This window comes from Monodon monoceros, unplaced genomic scaffold, assembly GCF_005190385.1.
Source record: "Monodon monoceros isolate NGI ecotype Baffin Bay Population unplaced genomic scaffold, NGI_Narwhal_1 Super_Scaffold_20, whole genome shotgun sequence".
Taxonomy (NCBI): domain Eukaryota; kingdom Metazoa; phylum Chordata; class Mammalia; order Artiodactyla; family Monodontidae; genus Monodon; species Monodon monoceros.
The window spans coordinates 33653562-33674584 of NW_021703777.1; the positions used below are offsets into that span (position 1 = coordinate 33653562).

Sequence of the window (21023 nt, forward strand, 5' to 3'; positions counted from 1 at the left end):
ATCTTAAAACAGAAATAGTGGCCTGAGTTACCCTGTGGGCCTAGTCTTAGAAAAAATGTTGGTCATCGCCCATCTACTTTTTGCCCTTTGCTGTCAGTCACCTGATAGGAAAAATTAAGTAGACAATAAAAATACTTTTTAAAAATTGAAGTAGGGAAAGTAAATGAAGTAAAAATGCTAGTAAATTTGATAATACTAGTGTATTCCAGCCAAAAGTATCACTTAAAAATTTATAGTTAATGATTTTTAAATATTTCATAGGTTATAAGTTGCTTAATAATTACCAATACTGAAAATTCTTTCCTCTGCCTTATAGTTAGCTCTTAGTCTTCAGTACTAGGAGAAAGTACAAAATAATAAATGTTAATAATATTCTAATACAGATGATTTTTGTAAATCTCTGTGTTTGAACCCAGCTGTATTTTATATTCTGGGTATGTATAATAAATACTGTTACCAAAAACTTGTTTTGCAGATGAAATTCGGTGGTTCAGTAAAAGAAAGTTATTGAGTTATAATTATGACTCTTGGAATGTTAGAAATTGAAATAATAAAATGGTAAAATGAAATTTTTTCAAAAATTTTTATAAAGATCTCATAGAAATCTAAAGAAATACTTAAAATGTGTATTAAGGTGGGAAATGTATTTCATAGGTCAAAATATCAGGTGCTCCACCCTTATACATTGCTGTTGGAAGTGTTAAAATGGTACAGCTGCCTTGGAAAATACTTGGCAATACCTCAGAAAGTTAAACGTAGAGTTTACCATATGACCCAGCAATTCCATTCCTAGTTATTTACTCACGAGAATTGAAGACATATGTCCACACAAAATCTTGTGCATATTATTCCTTAGCGGCATTATTCCTAATGGCCAAAAGGTGGAAGCAACCTGGATGTCCATTGACTAATGAATGGATAAACAAAATGCAGTTATCTCCATACAGTGGTTATAAAAAGGAATGAAGTTCTGATACATACTACATGGATGAACCTTGAAAATATTATGCTAAGAAGCCAGTTAAAAAAGACCACATAAATTATATGATTCCATTTATATGAAAAATCCAGAATAGGCAAATCTATAGAAACAGAAAAATTAGTGGTTGCTGGGTCTGGTGGAGAGGGAATGGGGGGCGACTGCTAGTAAGTACAGAGTTTCTGTTGAGGGTGATGAAAATTTCTGGATAGTGGAGTTTGGTTGCACAACTTTGTGAATATACTAAAAACCACTGAATTGTACACTTTAAAAAGGTGCATGGGTGTGATGTGAAGAGAGGGGGTGGGTGTGAAGGTAGAACTCAGAGCTAACAAGGAAAAGAAAAAAACCAATTATGAAGAATTTACTTTCTAATGGAAAATTAGTTTAAAGAATATCTGGTCAGAAACAAACTAAAAGAAAAAGATTAGTATGAGAAGACACTTTCAACTGAACTCACTTTAAGGTGTCTATTAAGGGTTTCCCCCTCTTCATATGAAACAAAAGCAGCTAGAGAATCTTGATGTTCGGTCAAGAGGTGTAAGAGAATTAGAAACAAAAAAGGGACACACAAGAAGAGAGTAAATCAGTATATATCTATTGCTTAGTTTTCACTGAGGAACATATTGGTGGTATTCATCTCTTGTGCTGGACAGAGAAAGGTAGGAGACCAAATTATAATCACTGCAGAGGCGGGACTGGCAAGCAGGTGATGAATGTGCTGCCAGGCTCTGCTCTTGTGCCCATGTCAGATGTGGCGCTACAGTTACTACTCACTTTCTTGCTCATTCCAGACACAGCTTCAGAATCCCTTGGAATCCAGGGTCCTTTTAGTGATTACTGCTTGATTAGAATTGGCACTTAAGGTTAAGCCTATTTACTAGTCTTAATATAGGTCAAAGTTATTCTGTAAAAATGTATCCATTCAGCATATAAATATGAAATTTTAGAGGATTTGATCAAAATGTTATCTCTAATAATTATATTAAAGCGTTAAAAGGGCCTTTTCTTCAAATGAAGTGTTACATAAAAGTTTAGCATATAAAGCAAGGGAATGCAGAGCTGTGTGAATTTAAGTGGGAAGTGTGGGCGTGGGCAGGCTCAAGCAGAAGCCAGGTAGCTTAGAGCACCCTCTACTTTATTTCTCTCCCCCTACGCACAACAACCTTTTGAAACGCTTTCTCTCAACCCAGTTTTGAGAAGATTGCCAGAGTAAAATGCTTGATCAAGTGGAAATAATACTTTCCTAGGAACTGGGAAGCCTAATTTTTAATTTGTTTTTTTCTCCATTTAACTGTGGGAATATGGAACAGTCACTTAATCAACCATCTTTTGTCTGTAATATTCTTCAGTGAAAGAGGTAGTTTGAATTAGAGACTGCCGAGGACTCAACCTATTGCTATTTAATATTTTGATTAAGAGAATCTAATTAGTCAGAAATTTTATTGGTATCAATGGTAAAAAGGCAAAACCAAGAAGAATGATCAAAAGGCTTGAACAGATACTTTACTAAAGAAGATGTTCAAGTGGTCACTGAACACGTTATTAGTCATAAGGGAAATCCAAGTTAAAGCCAGAATGAGATACCATTCATATCACTGGAATAGCGATGATTAAAAACACTGGCAATAACAAATGTTGGTGAGGGTTTGGAGCAATTGGACCTCTCATATTTTATTGACGTGAGTGTAAAAATGATCACAATGCACTGTTCGGCAGTATCTATCTCTAACCTACCACCCAGCAATTCTACTCTTAGTTATTTACCCCAAAGAAATGAAAATATGTATCCACAAAAGGACTTGTATAAGAATGTGCATAACAGCTTTATCCATAATAGTCAAAATTTAGAAGCAACCCAAATCTTTATCAGCAGGTGAGTGTGAGTGGATAAAGAAATTGTAGTATATTCATTCAATGGAATACTACTGAACAATAAAAAGGAAGCTACTGCTACATACAATATGAATGAATCTTAGAAATTATGTTGAGAGAAGACATAAAAAAATACTTTAAGAATACATTTTATATGAAGTCCAAGAACAGTCAAAACTAAGCTATAGTGATAGAAATCAGAAAGTGGTTGCCTCCAAAGAGCTCTTGACTGGAATGGATGATGGGAACTTCTAGATTGATGGACATGTTTTATATCTTGTTTTGGGTGTTGGTTACATAGCTTTATACAGTTATCAGAACTCATTGAAATGAACACATAGGATGTATGCATTTTATTGTATGTAAATTGTACCTCAATTTAAAAAGTGTTAATTAAGACAGTTGAATAATTCTCAGTGTAAAAACTTAAATTCTGAAATTGGCTCTGTATCATTCCCTTAAGAAGAGGGGGGGAGGGGAGTAATATCCCAGTCTGAGGCAGAAACAGTGGGATTGAAGAGCTAAGGATGTTCATTGGGAAGAAAAAGCAGGGGTGGGCAAGTAAGTATATGTTAGGAATTTTAATTCATTTGTTAATTTGTGAATCAGTGATGTTTTCTGATTTTTATTGTCTGTGATATATAAGTTGTATGTTAGGGGAAAACAGGGGAAAACATGGTTCATCTAGGTTTATCTCACAGTTACTGTCTCAAGTTTGACATGTATTATATTTTCTAATCACCCAGATGTTTTCCCAAATATATTTAGATTCTTAACTTGTAAAAAAAATATTTTTGAAATGCTTATAAAACATCTGAAGCTTTTCGTTTCCTAATCTTTGTAGTATTAGGGGGAAATTTTTTTCTTGATTTATCCTCTGTGAATAAAGTCATCAAAGTGAACTTTTAATTTTATACTTTAATTTAGTCTCCTTAAAAATGTGAGAATAAAACAGTCCATTAGGGTATTTGTAAATTGAAGGTTTACATCAGGGGAATATCAGAAATACAAATTTTCAGACCTGATAAGCACTCTGCTAGTAGCCAGTTGTCTGTCTATCTTCTTTGTGAAATCTCCTGAAGATCTCTTTTTTATCCACATTTCATGAGTAGGCTGCATTAGATCTTGAATGAATATAAACCCAAAGTGAAAGTGATTTCTCTGAAAACTACATTTCGCCACATACAGAAGTGTAAATATTTAAAGATCTGTTCTTCTAAATCATGTTGTCTGTACCACACTGTTAAAATTTGAAAGAGCTAGTTATATATACATGCTTAATAAGGAATTTATTGTATTTGTGTGATAACATTTAGAAGAAGAGAATCAGAACTTTTTTTTTTTAGCAATTATTTGAATTATCAGGAACACTAAGGTTTTTGTTTATACTCAATGCCATAACGCTTCAGGCAAAGTGGATCCTTGAAGAGAAGAAAAAAAGTTCTCTAATACCTAGAGTTATCCTACTTTTGGATATTAGAAAAGCAAATGGTGTCAAAGTCATTCCTTATCCAGTTTCAAAATACTGAAAATATTTTGAACTGTATGCCTTGAATGTATTTATGTTTTCTTGGAACAAACTGCTTTTATTGATCTTATGGTACCATTAATAAAAAGGTTATAAAATTATTCTAATTAGAGTTTTACAGTGCTAGAAATTAAACCTATATTTAACTGATTTTTATTTTTTCTTAACTAGGTCCTTTCTGATGTTGCTTGAGCTTATTCTCCTGCAGTTGATCTCATTCCTGTTGGCTTAATATTAAGTCCCATGACAATACTAAGTTAATATTCATTTTTAGGCCTCATTTATAGCACCAGGAAAATATAGAAAAAACTTTACCTGTGCATTAGATGACCTAATTTCTTCTGTTCTTAGAAACACCATACCTTTTGTAAATAATCACTTCATAGTCATTTTCACACCCTTGGCTTACTCTACACCAAAGAACATAGTTGAGTTTTTGGAAAGTACAGGATTTGCAAATTTGGTCTTTAGTACTCACACACATCTATAAACATTATAACTAATGAAGCAGGAAATTATTCATACATAAGATGAATGTTTATTGTGGAATAGTAGTATTTCAAATGTTGGTTTCTAAAGAAATAATTTGGTTTAATTTTTGGATTTTTCTGTACTGTAAGTTGATAATGGTTTCTTGAAGTTTATTTTATAAAGATGATTCATTTTACTGTTTTATGGTACCAATAGGATTCTAATGTTAAATTGGTTTTTGGGGTTATATAAATGTTTACATTAGTATTTAAATAATGAAATATTAGACAGTTTTTGCAGTCCAGGGGTAAATGTGTCTGCTGGTTTGATACCTAATACAATTTCAAAAAAGAAGCAAATATGAATTCACTGTTTTATATCTTTTCTTCTTGGACGATCCCTTAGTGTCAGTACCAAATTTAAAAGGAGTTTCCTTGTGGATAGAGCAAGAGAAATCAGAGGTTCTCTTTTTCGGTGATCATAAAGACACAAAACAATTAATAGATATCCAAGAATGCATTCTAGTAAGATCTCTGAAGCATTGTGTCAGTGAAAGTTTACGTAATACTGACTGATGAAACTATCAGGATTTGCAATGCAGTGAATGCTCAAACAGTCTTTACCAGCAATATAAGATTATCAGGATTTTGAATGTTAGAACATTATGTTAAACTGTGATTATAGTTTTAATGCTTTGTCTCTTTGAATTAAATTTGTAACCATAAAGATGTGAAGCATAATTGTTATGTATTTATTTACAGACTACAATTTCCGTCGCAGCTCAATAAATAGTCTTTCCCCTGTTAGTGCTACCCTCTCTTCTTGGCCTCCCAGCCTGCTTCCTTACACTTCAAGGCCTTATTCTTATCCAAGCTATCCCTTGTCACCAACAGTATCACTTGCTAATGGCAGCCATGTTGGACAGCGGCTATATATCTCCAATCAGGCCTCATTCTTCTGAAGAAAATATTATAAATAGGAGTATGAAAGTTTACTTGTAAAACATGCAAATTAAAATACTGTTTTATTTTAGAATCGGGTTTGTACATTTGGTTTTAAAATGATAATTATATATTTATTTCAACATAGTAAATATCAGTCACAATTCAGAATAACCTACCATTGTAAAATTTTTAAAAATGCTAAGTTTAAAAAGTTACTTAGTGATTTCTCTTGATAAAGTTATAACAAACTGCTGTTCTTTTTAAACTTTTGGGATTTTAAATAACTTCTGATTCCTGAGTGGTCAGTAGAACCCAGAAGTTTACATTAAATTTTTTCATTGTAACTTTGCTAAATAGAGTTTCTCAAGTATTAAAGCACTTGCAGACAATGGTTACACTAGATTTGATTACCAAGGATCACTATCTGTATTAGCGATTAGAACAATTATATAAACAGAAGTATCTAACTATTATGTAGAAAGAAATGAAGGGCAAAAAGATTAAGATGCAGATTTTATGCAGTACTAAAGAAAAAGCAATCTACCATTGTGGTCCTTGAAAATAACTATAAATATTTTAGTTAATTGTTTGTTGTAGAAATACATTATAATTTTGCTGTTAATGTATTTAAGGTTTTTATAGTTATGCTCCATTTGTGTTTTTGATATTCACTGTATAGTTCTTTGAGTAATAAGTGTTACGGTCTTTAATGTTGAAATCATGTGTTAATTTTTGTACTTGAATTCAAATTCTTTGACATTAAATATACGATGCTTCTAATATGCACGTGTTTCACTTTTGTTTATTGGTATGCACAAAAAAATTAGCTCTGACAACCGCTTTGACCTTCTGAGAACAATTTCCCCTACTTGGTATACATAGGCTCAGTGTCTTCATTGGGACCAAAGCAAAGGATACTGCAGAAAGAAAATTAATAGTTTTGTGAAACATAACAAAAGTCCTTTTCAGGGGCCAATAGAAATACTTTTTTCATGAACCCAGTGACGTTTCCTCCATTTTTATGAATAATTAATGAATCCAGGTTATTTGGACTGTTTAATAGTTTAGCAGTATACATCTGTAATCAGTTTCTGATGATGGTTTGCATAATTTATAGAGACAAAAATCTTTCCTCTTAGAATACCAGACATTAACTTTGTTGATCAACTCATTGTATGGGGTATATGGTTTTCATTAATAGAATATGAAATAGTTGCATATATTTCTTCTACTAAAGTTTTTTCTAGCAGAAGTTATCGGAGAGTAAATTAGTTTCTTTTTTCATCATCTAAAGAAAGTTCATTCCATCTAACTATATGTAATACTTTCCAGGTTACTGCCTTAGATCTTCTAATTTAAATGAGCATAGACATTACACTTAACTAGCATTACTTTTTTTCTGACATCTGATTTTACAGTTTTAACTCCCATGACTCACAGGTTCATATCACTCCTTCAGCAAACGTAACGAGTATTTATTTCGTTAGCTACTGTGGAAATACCCTTGGGATGCAGAGGTGACTCATTGCAAACCAGAAGATAAACAGGCAATTTAGTTTTTCATAGAAACATTTGGAATGGACCAAATAATAATTACAAGTTCACACATAACTTTTTCACTTAAAATATTACACAGTTGACCCTTGAACAATATGCGTTTGAACTGCACAGGTCCACTTATACGTGGATTATTTTTTCAATAAATATGTACTGCAGTAGTACACCATCCATGGTTGGTTGAATCAACCAGTATGGAACCATGGGTGCTGGAGGGTGGGCACCCCCAACGCCTGCATTCTTCAAGGGTCAGTTGTATATCACAAACAATTCAGAGAGCTTACTGACCACATAGTGTATTTGGAGGTCCATGGTTATATGGTGGGAAACGTATAAGCTTTGGCATCAGGTTTGATTACCACTTCTGCCAAGTAACAGGTCTTTGAACTTGTACACATTTTTTAATCTCTCTGAGCCATACTTTCAAATCTGTATAATCATGATATAAATAAACCTTATAATGTTAAAGGTAAAACACTTGCTAAGTAGAAGGCACTCAAATGGTAGACTATATTATTTAGGTATAATTATATGAAGAATATAGTAGTCATTTGTACTGGTTTTTCATTCCTTCTGCCTCCTTCAACCAGAAATATATAAATCAGTGCATTCATATCAAGCACTGTCTCTTTCTGTGATGTTATGGTTGAGCAGTTTTGTTCATACTGCATATGAAATTTCGTTTGACTTGTGAACATTAGCTACTAATTATTTGCTGCATTAATTCTTGTAGCACAGGCTCTATAATAAGCTATCGACCACAAGCCGTTATTGGTAAGTTTCTTAGCTATATCATGCAGCTCATTGGTTAGGGAAACACTTCTAAAGACAGTCCTTTATCAAATTCTTTGTACAATTTTGTGCCAGGGGTTGTGGCTGAGATGTTCTACTAAGTAGCCATGATCCCTGGGCTTGCATAAAATCCCTTGTAAGCAGAAAGGTTATGCAGAAAGTTTAACCTTACCTCTCTTCTCTAGTTTTTCTTTTACAATATTGGAGTGGGAGAGTTTTCCCTAACTATGACCCAAAATCTAGAGGCCATAATAGAAAAATTTGGTAAGTCCAATTTAAAAAGGAAAGCCTGTGTGGCAAGAAAGTGCCGTGGGTCGTGTCAAAAGACAAGTGATGAACAATAATGGAGAATTGTTTCACAAAGGGCTAATCTCTAGTAATAAAAAGATCATCCACTCAAGAGGAAAATGGACAAAATGTATGAAGGCAGATGACGGATGGCCCTTAAATGTTTGAAAAGGTGCTTTATCTCATAAGAAAAATGCAAACTAAAAATTCAGATTTGCAGAAATTCAAAAGGTTGTTAAACCTTTGGAGGCATTGAAGGAAATGAGCATTCTCATACATTGCTGGTGGGATTATAAACTGGTGTAGAGAACAATTTGGCAGCTATCATCCAAAATTACAAATACTTAAATCTTTTGATCCAGCAATCCTACTTCTGGGATATACTTGCATATGTGTACAAAATGGTATGTGTGAAACACTATTCATTGAAATAGTTTGTAACCCAAATACCCATCATTAGGGGACTGATTAAATAAAATAATAAATTTATTGGTGCACAATAAAAGGTTGGACAAAAGAATAAGAATACTCTTTATTCCTAATACGGAACGAGATGTGAAAAAGAGCAAGGTTCCGAAATATGTGTGTAAGATCCTATGATGTATTTTGGGTAAAGAGGGAGAAAACATTTGTATGTGCTTATATTTGCGCACCAAACTGTGGAAGGATTACAAAAAACTAAATGATTATGAGGAAAACATACGAGATCACACTTTAAAAGTTTCCTTTACTTCAGACACAATTCCATGATAAATCAGTCTATCTATCCATCTATATTTTATCTAAATTTCTTTTAGGTAAAAAGAGATATAACTGTTCTCAGAAACAAAATGAAGATCTTTAGTGAACCACACCCAAACAAAAGCACATTAGGAAAAACTACACTGATGTATTTACTGAGTGACCAGAAGTTAATGGGTTTTGAGTAGGGATCTAGGGCAAAATAAACACGTGGTAAAGGCAGCAATGCAATCAGCTCTTCACTTCACCAATTTTGACTCAATGGGTTCAACGTACTTCAAATGTGTCACTAATTATTATGTGTGTGTGAAGCATGTATAATCTCTGATAGTAAAAACAATGAAGACCTCTAGGATTTGAAACAAAGTTGTGTTATCTTAAGCAAATAATTCTCCTTCTGAAAAACAGGTCTTAGCTCGTGATTTGGCATAATAGAGACTGACCCGCATGAATTGGGTGTTACTTTATCACCACGTACAAGTCCAGCAGCACCACCATCAAGTGGAAATGGCATATCACAGTCTAAAGAACTTTGTGCTATACTGCCGTCCTTTGCTCTTTTGTATTATGGGGGATTCCTGAAGTCAGTTGGCTAAGGGGAAAAATTTTGGAAATAATGGAACTCACCAAAACCCAAATCTCTTTACACATTCTCTGTAAACTATACAGAACAACAAAAAGCAAATAAAGCCACACATGATCCACACCTTCCGCACAACTAGAGAACACTACAATTTGCAAACTACCCGTAAGTAAAAATAAGTATGGATAACAAATTCCAGAAGTGTTTTATATTATTATTGAGATGTGTTTCACATATAACACTATATTAGTTTCAGGTATATAACATAATGATTCAATATTTGTATATATAAATAAATCTTAGCATCCATCACCACACATACTTACAAGTTTATCTTGTAATGAGAACTTTTAAGATCTATTCTTGTAGCAATTTTCAATGTACAATACAGTATTATTAACTATAGTCACCATGCTGTACATTACATCTCATGACTTATTTTTTCCTTTTTTAAATTTTTTGTTTTTTACATCTTTAAAGGAGTATAATTGCTTTACAGTGTTGTGTTTCTGCTGTACAACAAAGTGAGTCAGCTATATGTATACATATATCCGTGTATCCCCTCCCTCTTGAGACTCCCTCCCACCCTCCCTACCGCTCTAGGTCATCACAAAGCTTTGAGCTGATCCCCCTGTGCTATGCAGCAGCTTCTCACCAGCCATCCATTTTACATTTGCTAGTGTATATATGTCAATGCTCCTCTCTCACTTCGTCTCAGCTTCCCCTTCCCCACGTGTGTCTTCAAGTCCGTTCTCTACGTCTGCGTCTTTATTCCTGTCCTGCCACTAGGTTCATCAGTACCATTGTTTTTAGATTCCACGTATATGTGTTAGCATATGGTATTTGTTTTTCTTTTTCTGACTTACTTCACTCTGTATGACAGACTCTAGGTCCATCCACCTCACTACAAATAACTCAATTTTGTTCCTTTTTATGGCTGAATAATATTCCATTGTATATATGTGGCACATCTTCTTTACCCATTCATCTGTCGATGGGCATTTAGGTTGCTTCCATGTCCTGGCGATTGTAAATAGTGCTGCAGTGAACATTGTGGTACATGTATCTTTTTGAATTATGGTTTTCTCAGGGTATATGCCCAGCAGTGGCATTGCTGGGTCGTATGGTAGTTCTATTTTTAGTTTTTTACGGAACCTCCATATTGTTCTCCATAGTGGCTGTATCAATTTACATTCCCACCAACAGTGCAGGAGCGTTCCATTTTCTGCACACCCTCTTCAGCATTTATTGTTTCTAGATTAATTGATGATGACCATTCTGACTGGTGTGAGGTGATACCTCATTGTGGTATGATTTGCATTTCTCTAATGATTAGTGATGTTGAGCATCTTTTCATGTGTTGGTTGGAAAGCTGTATGTCTTCTTTGGAGAAATGTCTATTGAGGTCTTCTGCCCATTTTTGGATTGGGTTGTTTATTTTTTTGATATTGAGCTGAATGAACTGCTTGTAAATTTTGGAGATTAATCCTATGTCAGTTGCTTCATTTGCAGATATTTTATACCATTCTGAGGGTTGTCTTTTGGTCTTGTTTATGGTTTCCTTTGCTGTGCAAAAGCTTTGAAGTTTCATTAGGTCCCATTTGTTTATTTTTGTTTTTATTTCCATTTCTCTAGGAGGTGGGTCAAAAAGGATCTTGCTGTGATTTATGTCATAGAGTGTTCTGCCTATGTTTTCCTCTAAGAGTTTGATAGTGTCTGGCCTTACATTTAGGTCTTGAATCCATTTTGAGTTTATTTTTGTGTATGGTGTTAGGGAGTGTTCCAATTTCATTCTTTTAAATGTAGCTGTCCAGTTTTCCCAGAACCACATATTGAAGAAGCTGTCTTTTCTCCACTGTATATTCTTGCCTCCTTTATCAAAGATAAGGTGACGATATGTGTGTGGGTTTATCTCTGGGCTTTCTATCCTGTTCCATTGATCTATATTTCTGTATTCGTGCCAGTACCATACTGTCTTGATTACTGTAACTTTGTAGTACAGTCTGAAGTCAGGGAGCCTGATTCCTCCAGCTCCATTTTTCTTTCACAAGATTGCTTTGGCTATTTGGGGTCATTTGTGTTTCCATACAAAGTGTGAATTTTTTGTTCTAGTTCTGTGAAAAATGCCAGTGGTAGTTTGATCGGGATTGCATTGGATCTGTAGATTGCTTTGGGTAGTAGAGTCATTTTCACAATGTTTTTTCTTCCAATCCAAGATCATGGTATATCTCTCCATCTACTTGTATCATCTTTAATTTCTTTCATAAGTGTCTTAATTTTCTGCATACAGGTCTTTTGTCTCCTTAGGTAGGTTTATTCCTAGATATTTTACTCTTTTTGTTGCAGTGGTAAATGGGAGTGTTTTCTTAATTTCACTTTCAGATGTTTCATCATTAGTGTATAGGAATGCAATAGATATCTGTGCATTAATTTTGTATCCTGCTACTTTACCAATTCCATTGATTAGCTCTAGTAGTTTTCTGGTAGCATCTTTAGGATTCTCTATGTATAGTATCATGTCATCTGCAAACAGCGACAGCTTTGCTTCCTCGTTTCTGATTTGGATTCCTTTTATTTGTTTTTCTTCTCTGATTGCTGTGGCTAAAACTTCCACAGCTATGTTGAATAATAGTGGTGAGAGTGGGCAACCTGGTCTTTTTCCTGATCTTAGTGGAAATGGTTTCAGTTTTTCACCATTGAGGATGATGTTTGCTGTGGGTTTGTCATATATGGCCTTTATTATGTTGAGGAAAGTTCCCTCTATGCCTACTTTCTGGAGGGTTTTTATCATAACTGGGTGTTGAATTTTGTCTTTCTCTACATCTATTGAGATGATCATATGGTTTTTCTCCTTCAGTTTGTTAACATGGTGTATCACATTGATTTTTTGCGTGCATTGAAGAATCCTTGAATTCCTGGGATAAAACCCCACTTGATCATAGTGTATGACCCTTTTAATGTGCTGTTGGATTCTGTTTGCTAGTGTTTTGTTTAGGATTTTTGCATCTATGTTCATTGGTGATACTGGCCTGTAGTTTTCTTTTTTTGGTGACATTTTTGTCTGGTTTTGGTATCAGGGTGATGGTGACCTCATAGAATGAGTTTGGGAATGTTCCTGCCTCTGCTATATTTTGGAAGAGTTTGAGAAGGAAAGGTGTTAGCTCTTCTCTAAATGTTTGATAGAATTCACTCGTGAAGCTATCTGGCTCTGGGCTTTTGTCTGTTGGAAGATTTTTAATCACAGTTTCAATGTTAGGGCTTCTGACTGGTCTTGCATATTTTGTATTTCTTCCTGGTTCAGTCTTGGAAGGTTGTGCTTTCCTAAGAATTTGTCCATTTCTTCCAGGTTGTCCTTTTTATTGGCATATAGTTGCTTGTAGTAGTGTCTCATGATTCTTTTATTTCTGTGGTGTCAGTTTCTTCTCCTTTTTCATTTCTAATTCTATTGGTTTGAGTCTTCTCCCCATTTTTGCTGATGAGTCTGGCTAACGGTTATCAATTTTATCTTCTCAAAGAACCAGATTTTATTTTTATTGGTCTTTGCTATTGTTTTCTTCACTTCTTTTTTCATTTGTTTCTAATCTGATCTTTATGGTTTCTTTCCTTCTGCTAACTTTGGGTTTTTGTTCTCGTTGTTGTTCCTCTTCTTCTTTCTCTAATGCTTTAGGTGTCAGGTTAGGTTGGTTATTGGAGATTTTTCTTGTTTCTTAAGGTAGGATTGTATTGCTATAAACTTCCCTCTTAGAAGTGCGTTTGCTGCATCCCATAGGTTTTGGGTTGTTGTGTTTTCATTGTCATTCGTTTCTAGGTATTTTTTTACTTCCTCTTGGATCTCTTCAGTGATCTCTTGGTTGTTTAGTGGTGTATTGTTTAGCCTCCATGTGTTTGTATTTTTTACAGTTTTTTTTCCTGTAATTGATAATGTAGTCTCAGAGAGTTGTCGTCGGAAAAGATGCTTGATGCTAGTTCAATTTTTTTTAATTTACTGAGGCTTGATTTGTGACCGAAGAAAAGATCTATCCTGAAGAATGTTCTGTGTGCACTTGAGAAGAAAGTGTATTCTGTTGTTTTTGGATGGAATGTCTATAAATATCAATTAAGTCCATCTGGTCTAATGTGTCATTTAAAGCTTGTGTTTCCTTGTTTATTTTCTGGCTGGCTGATCTGTCCATTGGTGTAAATGGGGTGTTAAAGTCCCCTACTATTATTGTGTTGCTGTTAGCATCTGCCTTATGTATTAACCTGCTCCTATGTTGGGTGCATAGATATTTACAATTGTTATATCTTGGATTTATCCCTTGATCATTATGTGGTGTCCTTTCTTGTCTCTTGTAATAGTCTTTATTTTAAAGTCTATTTTGTTTGATACGAGTATTGCTACTCCATCTTTCTTTTGATTTCCATTTGCATGGAATATTTTTTTCCATCCCCTCACTTTCAGTCTGTATGTGTCCCTATGTCCCTATGTCTGAAGTGGGTCTCTTGTAGACATCATATATACTGGTCTTGTTTTTGCATCCATTCAGCCAGTCTGTGTCTTTTGGTTGGAGCATTCAATCCATTTACATTTAAGGTAACTATTGATATGTATGTTCCTATTACCATTTTCTTAATTGTTTGGGGTTTGTTTTTGTAGGTCTTTTGTTTCCTGCCTAGAGAAGTTCCTTGAGCACTTGTTGTAAAGCTGGTTTGATGGTGCTGAATTCTCTTAACTTTTGCTTGTCTATAAAGCTTTTGATTTCTCCATCGAATCTGAATGAGATCCTTGCTGGGTGGAGTAATCATGGTTGTAGGTTTTTCCCTTTCATCACTTTAAGTATATCTTGCCGCTCCCTTGTGGCCTGTAGAGTTTCTGTTGAAAGGTCAGTTTATAACCTTGTGGGGATTCCCTTGTATATTATTTGTTGCTTTTCTCTTGCTGCTTTTAATATTTTTTCTTTGTGTTTAATTTTTGCTAGTTTGATTAATACGTGTCTCTGCATGTTTCTCCTTGGGTTTATACTGTATGAGACTCTTTGAGCTTCCTGGACTTGACTGATTATTTTCTTTCCCATGTTAGGGGAAGTTTTCAACTATAATCTCTTTAAATATTTTCTCAGACACTTTCATTTTTTTTTATCCTTCTGGGATGCCTATAATTCGAGTGTCAGTGTGCTTAATGTTGTCACAGATGTCTCTGATATTGTCCTCCATTCTTCTCATTCTTTTTTCTTTATTCTGCTCTGAAGCAGTTATTTCCACCATTCTGTCTTTCAGCTCTCTTATCCATTGTTCTGCCTCAGTTATTCTGCTATTGATTCCTTCTAGAGTATTTTTAATTTCAGTCATTGTGTTGTTCATTACTGTTTGTTTGCTCTTTAGTTCTTCTTGGTCCCTGTTAAACGTTTCTTGTATTTTCTCCATTCTATTTCTGAGATTTTGGATCATCTTTACTATCAATACTCTGAATTCTTTTTCAGGTGGTTTGCCTATTTCCTCTTCATTTATTTTGTCTTGTGTTTTTTGTCTTGCTCCTTTGCCTGCAAGATATTTCTCTGTCTTCTCATTTTGTCTAATTTACAGTATTTGAGGTCTCCTTTCCCTAGGCTTTGGGGTCATAGTTCCTCTTGCTTCTGTTCTCTGCCCTCGGTGGTGAGGTTTGTCCAGTGGATTGCACAGACTTCCTGATGGGAAAGACTGGTGCCTGCGTTCTGTTGGGTGGAGCTGAGTCTCCACTCTGCACTCCACTCCATCAGTCTCCACTCTGATGAGCAGGGCCATTTCAGGTGGTGTGTTTTGGGGTGTCTGTGAGCTTAGTATGACTTTATGTAGTCTGTGTGCTGATGGGTTGTTTTGTGTTCCTGTCTTGTCATTTGGTGTGAGGCGTCCAGCACTGGGAGTGGCTGGCAGTTGGGTGGAGTCAGGTCTTGGATTCAGAAAGAGGCCTTTGTGAGAGCTCTCAGTGATTAACCTTCCCTTGGGCCGGGAATTCTCTAGTGGTCTAGCATCTTGGACTCGGTGCTCCCACCCCAGAGCCTCAGGCTCGATTTCCTGTCAAGGAACCAAGACCCCGAGAGTTGCTCATCCTAGCAGTAAAGGGGATTAAAAAAAAAAAAAAATGTCTAACAAAACCCCAGAAAAATGGTAAAAAGTAAGATCAAACAAACAAAAACAGAAACAAGGAAACACACACACAGAAGAAACAAAAACAGAACCAAATAAAACAAAAATCAAGAAAACAACCAAAGTAAAGAACCCCAGAACAAAATCAAACAATTGAAAACTGACAGAAACACAAAGCCAAAAAACAAAAACCAAAGCAGAGTGCCAACTGAAGAATGAAGCAAAGAAACAAAACAAACCAACAAAAATGATTAAAAAAGAGAAAGAAAAAGAGAAAGGGGAAAGAAGACAGATCAACAGAAAAGCAATGTAGAAAGAGAAATATAAAAAAAATAGAAAATACATTAAAGAAAAATAAAAGACAAAACCCCAGAGAAATGGTAAAAACAAAATCAAACAAACAAAAACAGAAACAAGGAAACACACACACATGCAAAAGAAACAAAAACAGAACAAAATAAAACAAGAGAACAACAAGACAAATTGAAGAACTCAAAAATGATATCACATAATTAGTATCAAAACTAACAAATATACAAAACCTAAAAACAAAACCAAAGCAGTGTGCCAACTGAAGAATAAAGCAAGGAAACAGAACAAACTAATAAAAATGATTTAAAAGAATAATAGTAAAATAAAATAAAAAGGGAAAAAACACAGGACAACAGAAGAGCAAAGTAGAAATGGAAATATATATTAAAAAAAGATATATTAAAGAAAAAGAAGAAAAACAAGGAAAAGAACAGAACAACAGAAAAGCAAAGTAAAAATGGAAAGATATAAAAAAATAAAAAATTTGTTATAAAACACGAAGATCCCAAAAGACTAAGAAAAGACTAAAACAACTACAAACAAACGAAAGAAAAAAAAAAACAACCCAGAACGAATGACAGAATGAAGCAAAACATAATAAAATTAATAGTAATAATTATGTTTCCCTTGGGGTCTCAGTTGTAAGTGTCCTGGCACATGCTATGAGCCACAGCCCCCCTCCACCTCCCCAAGAGCCCCTCCTCTGCCTCTGGGCTGGTTTCTGGACCTGTTGTGGGCATTGTGGGGACCACTCAGACTCTGATCTGGCCCAATTCCTGCATGTGTTTTCCCCCAAAGTCCACAGCTGCCAGAGCTAGACTGTTTTCATTTGTGGGAACACAAATGAGTACATTGTCTACTCAGATATTCCATAGATGCAGGGTATTGTGAGGATTAAATCTGCAGCTTGTACAGCTTATGGAAAGATTTTTGATCTCCTTCCTTAGTTGCCCCATCCCTGGGGTTCTGCTTGGTTTTATCCCCACCTCTGCATGTGGTCCACCCACAGGAGTCTGGTCCTGAGGCTGCCTTGGAGCTCTTGGGTCTGCCTCAGTGAGGACTGAGTGCAGAGGTGGTATGACTGCTTGGATTGCAGCAGCCTTGCTGGCACCAAATGTGCAGGGAATCTGGCGGCCAGGGGTGCAAGAGATATGGCCTTAGTGAGGGCCTTTTCTGGTGCCTGACATACGGTGCATGAGGGCCGGCCCTGGGAGGGCGTTTTTTTTAATTGCCCTGCAGCCAGCATGTGAGTGCCAGCCCTGAGGGGGCTTTTTTTTATTGCTCGTCAGCCAGCACACAAGAGCCTGCCCTGAGATGGTTTCTTCTGTTGTCTGTCAGCAGGCACCGGTATGTGGAGAAAGAGAGGCTACAATAGTGGCTCCTCCCCCTGCATGTGACTCAGCAATAGTGCCCTGCTTCCATGGCTGTCTGGTCTTCCTCCGTAGGCATTCCCTGCTGCAGGTTTCCTCTCTCTCATCCCCTCAGTCCATCTTCCCACAGCCAACAGCAGTTCTTGCTCCGGGCCTGTTCTCCAATCTCCACACTCCAGCTCCCAGCCCCCTTGCACACCTGTGAACACACGTCCCAGTCTGGGGCATGTACAGCCACAGTACGGACCGTCTGTGTATTTCTCACTCTGTCCCGTCTGCCATAGATCGGCCACTTAACCCTCTTCCGACAGCCTCAAATGCTTCCCTTCTGTCCCCAGAGAGGGTGTTTCCCCTTCAGAGAGGGGTTTTCCCCAAATTTGGGAATCTCTCCTCTGCTTCAGCTCCCCCACGCCAGGGTTCAGGTCTTGTCCTGCTTCCTCTCCTCCTCCTTATCCCTTCTTTTTTTTTTTTTTTTGTCCTACCCAGTTATGCAGGGATGTTTATAGTCCTTTCTGGTGTCCAAGGTCTTCTGCTAGTTTTCAGCCAGTGTCCTGTAAGAATTGTTGCATCTATAGATGTACTCCTGATGCATCCGTGGAGAGAGGTGACCTCCACGTCCTCCTACTCCTCCACCATCTTAACTCCTCTGACTTACTTATTTTATAGCTGGAATTTTGTATTCGTTTACCCCCTTTACCCATTTTGCCAACTCCCAGCCCCTTGGATTTGCACTCTGTACCTATGAGTTCAGAATTTTTGTTTTTTGCTCTTAGGTTACACACATGAGATCATATGGTATTTGTCTTTCTCTGTTTAACTTACTTCACTTAGCATAATGCCCTCAATGTCCATCCATGTGGTCACAAATGGCAAAATTTCCTTTTTCATGGCTGAATAACTTTCCATTGTATATGTATACCACATTTCTTGTCCATTCATCTATCGTAGGACACTTAGGGTATTTTTCTGTCTTGGCTTTTTAAATAATGCTACAGTGAACATAGGGTGCAGATATCTTTTTCAGATAGTGATTTTATTTCCTTCAGATAAATACCCAGAAGTGGAATTGCTGGATCATATGGTAGTGCTATTTTTAATTTTTTGAGGAACCTCCATACTGTGTTGCATAGTGGCTGCATCAATCTACACTCCCACCAGCAATGCACAAGTGTTTCCTTTTCTTCACATCCTTACCAACACTTGTTATTTCTTGTCTTTTTGATAATAGCCATTTTAACAGGAATGAGGTGATACTTCATTGTGCTTTTCATTTGTGCTTCCCTGATGATTAGTTATATTAAGCATCGTTTCAAGTGCTTGTTGAAAATATGTATGTGTTCCTTGGGAAAAATGGCTATTTTGCCCATTTTTAATTGGATTGTTTCTTTGCAGTTGAGTTATGTGAGTTCTTTATATATTTTGGATATTAACCACTTATCAGATATATGATTTGCAAATATTTTCTCCCATTTTGTAGGTTGCTTTTTCAGTTTGTTGATGATTTCCTTTGCTGTGCAGATGCTTTTTAGTTTGATGTAATCCCACTGTTTATTTTGCTTTTGTTGCCTTTGCTTTTTAAACAGTTATCACCAAGACTGATATCAAGAAGCTTACTGCCTATAATTCCTTCTAGGGGTTTTAGAGTTTCAGGTGCTACATTCAAGTCTTTAATTCATTTTGATTTAATTTTTTTGTATGGTGTAAGATAGGGTCCAGTTTTATTCTTTTGCATGTAGCTCTCCAGTTTTCCCAACAACACTTATTGAAGACACTGTCCTTCCCACATTGTATATTCTTGGTTCTTCTGTTGTAAATTGATTGTCCATATATTTGTGAGTTTATTTCCAGGCTCTCTATTCTGTTCCGTTGGTCTACGTGTCTATTTTATGCCAGTGCCATATTGTTTTGATCATTATAGTTTTGTAATATAGTTTGAAATCAGGAAGCCTGATACCTCCAGCTTTGTTCTTCCAGTAGAGTTATTTTTTGAGTTCTTGATGCAAACCTTTGTGGAGGACAAGGGATGTGTTAAGGGGTCTAGAAAACTGTAGAAAAGGAAATGGGAGTAGAAAGCTTAATGTGAGCTAACAGTCCACCTCAACTGTGAAAATAGTGGGGGAAAAGTCCTGGTATATACAAGCAGTCTCTTCTTGGAGAAGAAGGTCAAAAGGTACTGGGACATGCCCTTTGGATTCTGGATAGTGAAGGGGAAAAAATGCAAAAGGTGAAATTCAGGATTCTTCAAGACAAATGAGAACCACAAGAGAAAAGGGAGCATACAACCCCTATCACCCACAAAAAATATCCATTTAAAAAATTGTACTTTACTACACTGAGAGCAGAGGACATTTTTGAACATGGAACCTTATGAACCATTCCAAATTGCCAAGCCTATCTGGTGAAATGAGTAGACAAAATCAGTCTACTTCTTTACAAAGCCATTATAAAAAGAAGACAGTAATGAGAACACACCTCAACTGATGAAAATTTCCTGAAAAAAAAAAAAACCACTAAATAGCAGAAAGCAATGACACAATATACTAAACCGAAATATCCTCAAACAAGAATTTGGCAATGTGAGAAAAAACAAAACCAAAAAGCACCTTAGGCACTCGTGAAATATCCTTCTGAGGCTTCTTGAAGAATCTACCAAAGAGTGATCTTTCAACAAAGATATGACTAGGGAAACTTTAGGAAAAGAAATGATGGTGAGCATTTCACTAATTGTAGATCTAAGACTAAAAGGTGGGGCTAAGGGTGGGAATATACATACATGTTGTTATAACAAAGTAGAAATAATGCAACTAAAAATGGGAGAAGGGAAAGATGAAGGTGGAATAAGCTCTTTGTTTTGTAATTGGTCGGTAGCACTAGGAGGATTCCTTTAATGACTGACAAACCAGATTGTAAAATGTCAAATAAGAAAACAGGGACTAAAAAGCTTTATAAAAGATATAAGTAAAAAGGTTACCACCAAGGGACTGGCCAAGATAGAAGCTCAACTCCCTGAGCTCAACTCCCTTCATAAGCACACCAAAATCACAACTATTTGCAGGACAACCATAGATGAAAAAGACAAGAACCTAACAGAAAAGATCTTCTACAACTAAAGACATAAAGAAGGAACCACAATGAGACCAGTAGGCAGGGTGGACTCGTGATATAGTCAAGTCTCATAACCCTGGGTGGGTGACCCAAAAACTAGAGAACAATTATATTGTAGAGGCTCTCCCACAGGAGTGAGAGTTCTGGATCCCACGTCAGGCTTTCCAGACTGGGGATCCAGCACTGAGTAGATGAGCCCTCAGACATTTGGCTTTGAAGGCCAGTGGGGCTTAATTTCAAGAGTTCCACAGGACTGGAGGAAATAGAGACTTCACTCTTAAAGGTGCACACAAAATCTCACATGCTCTGGGACCCAGGTCAAAAGCAATAATTTGATAGGAGGCTGGGCCAGACCTACCTGCTGGTCTTGGAGAGT

General features: G+C 36.1%; 1 protein-coding gene across 2 annotated transcripts in view; it reads left to right on the forward strand.

The window, feature by feature from the left end:
* Positions 1–6577, forward strand: part of RBM46 (RNA binding motif protein 46) — a 43675-nt gene extending 37098 nt beyond the window's left edge. Inside the window, exon 5 of one of the 2 annotated variants that reach the window (XM_029235708.1) lies at positions 5615–6577. In XM_029235708.1, coding sequence (XP_029091541.1) covers positions 5615–5814 — 200 coding nt within the window. In that variant the 3' untranslated portion in view covers positions 5815–6577. Of the gene's footprint in view, positions 1–4553; positions 4705–5614 lie in introns of those variants that run through there. The other variant, XM_029235709.1, reaches the window with a different exon arrangement.
* Positions 6578–21023: the final 14446 nt, after the last annotated feature.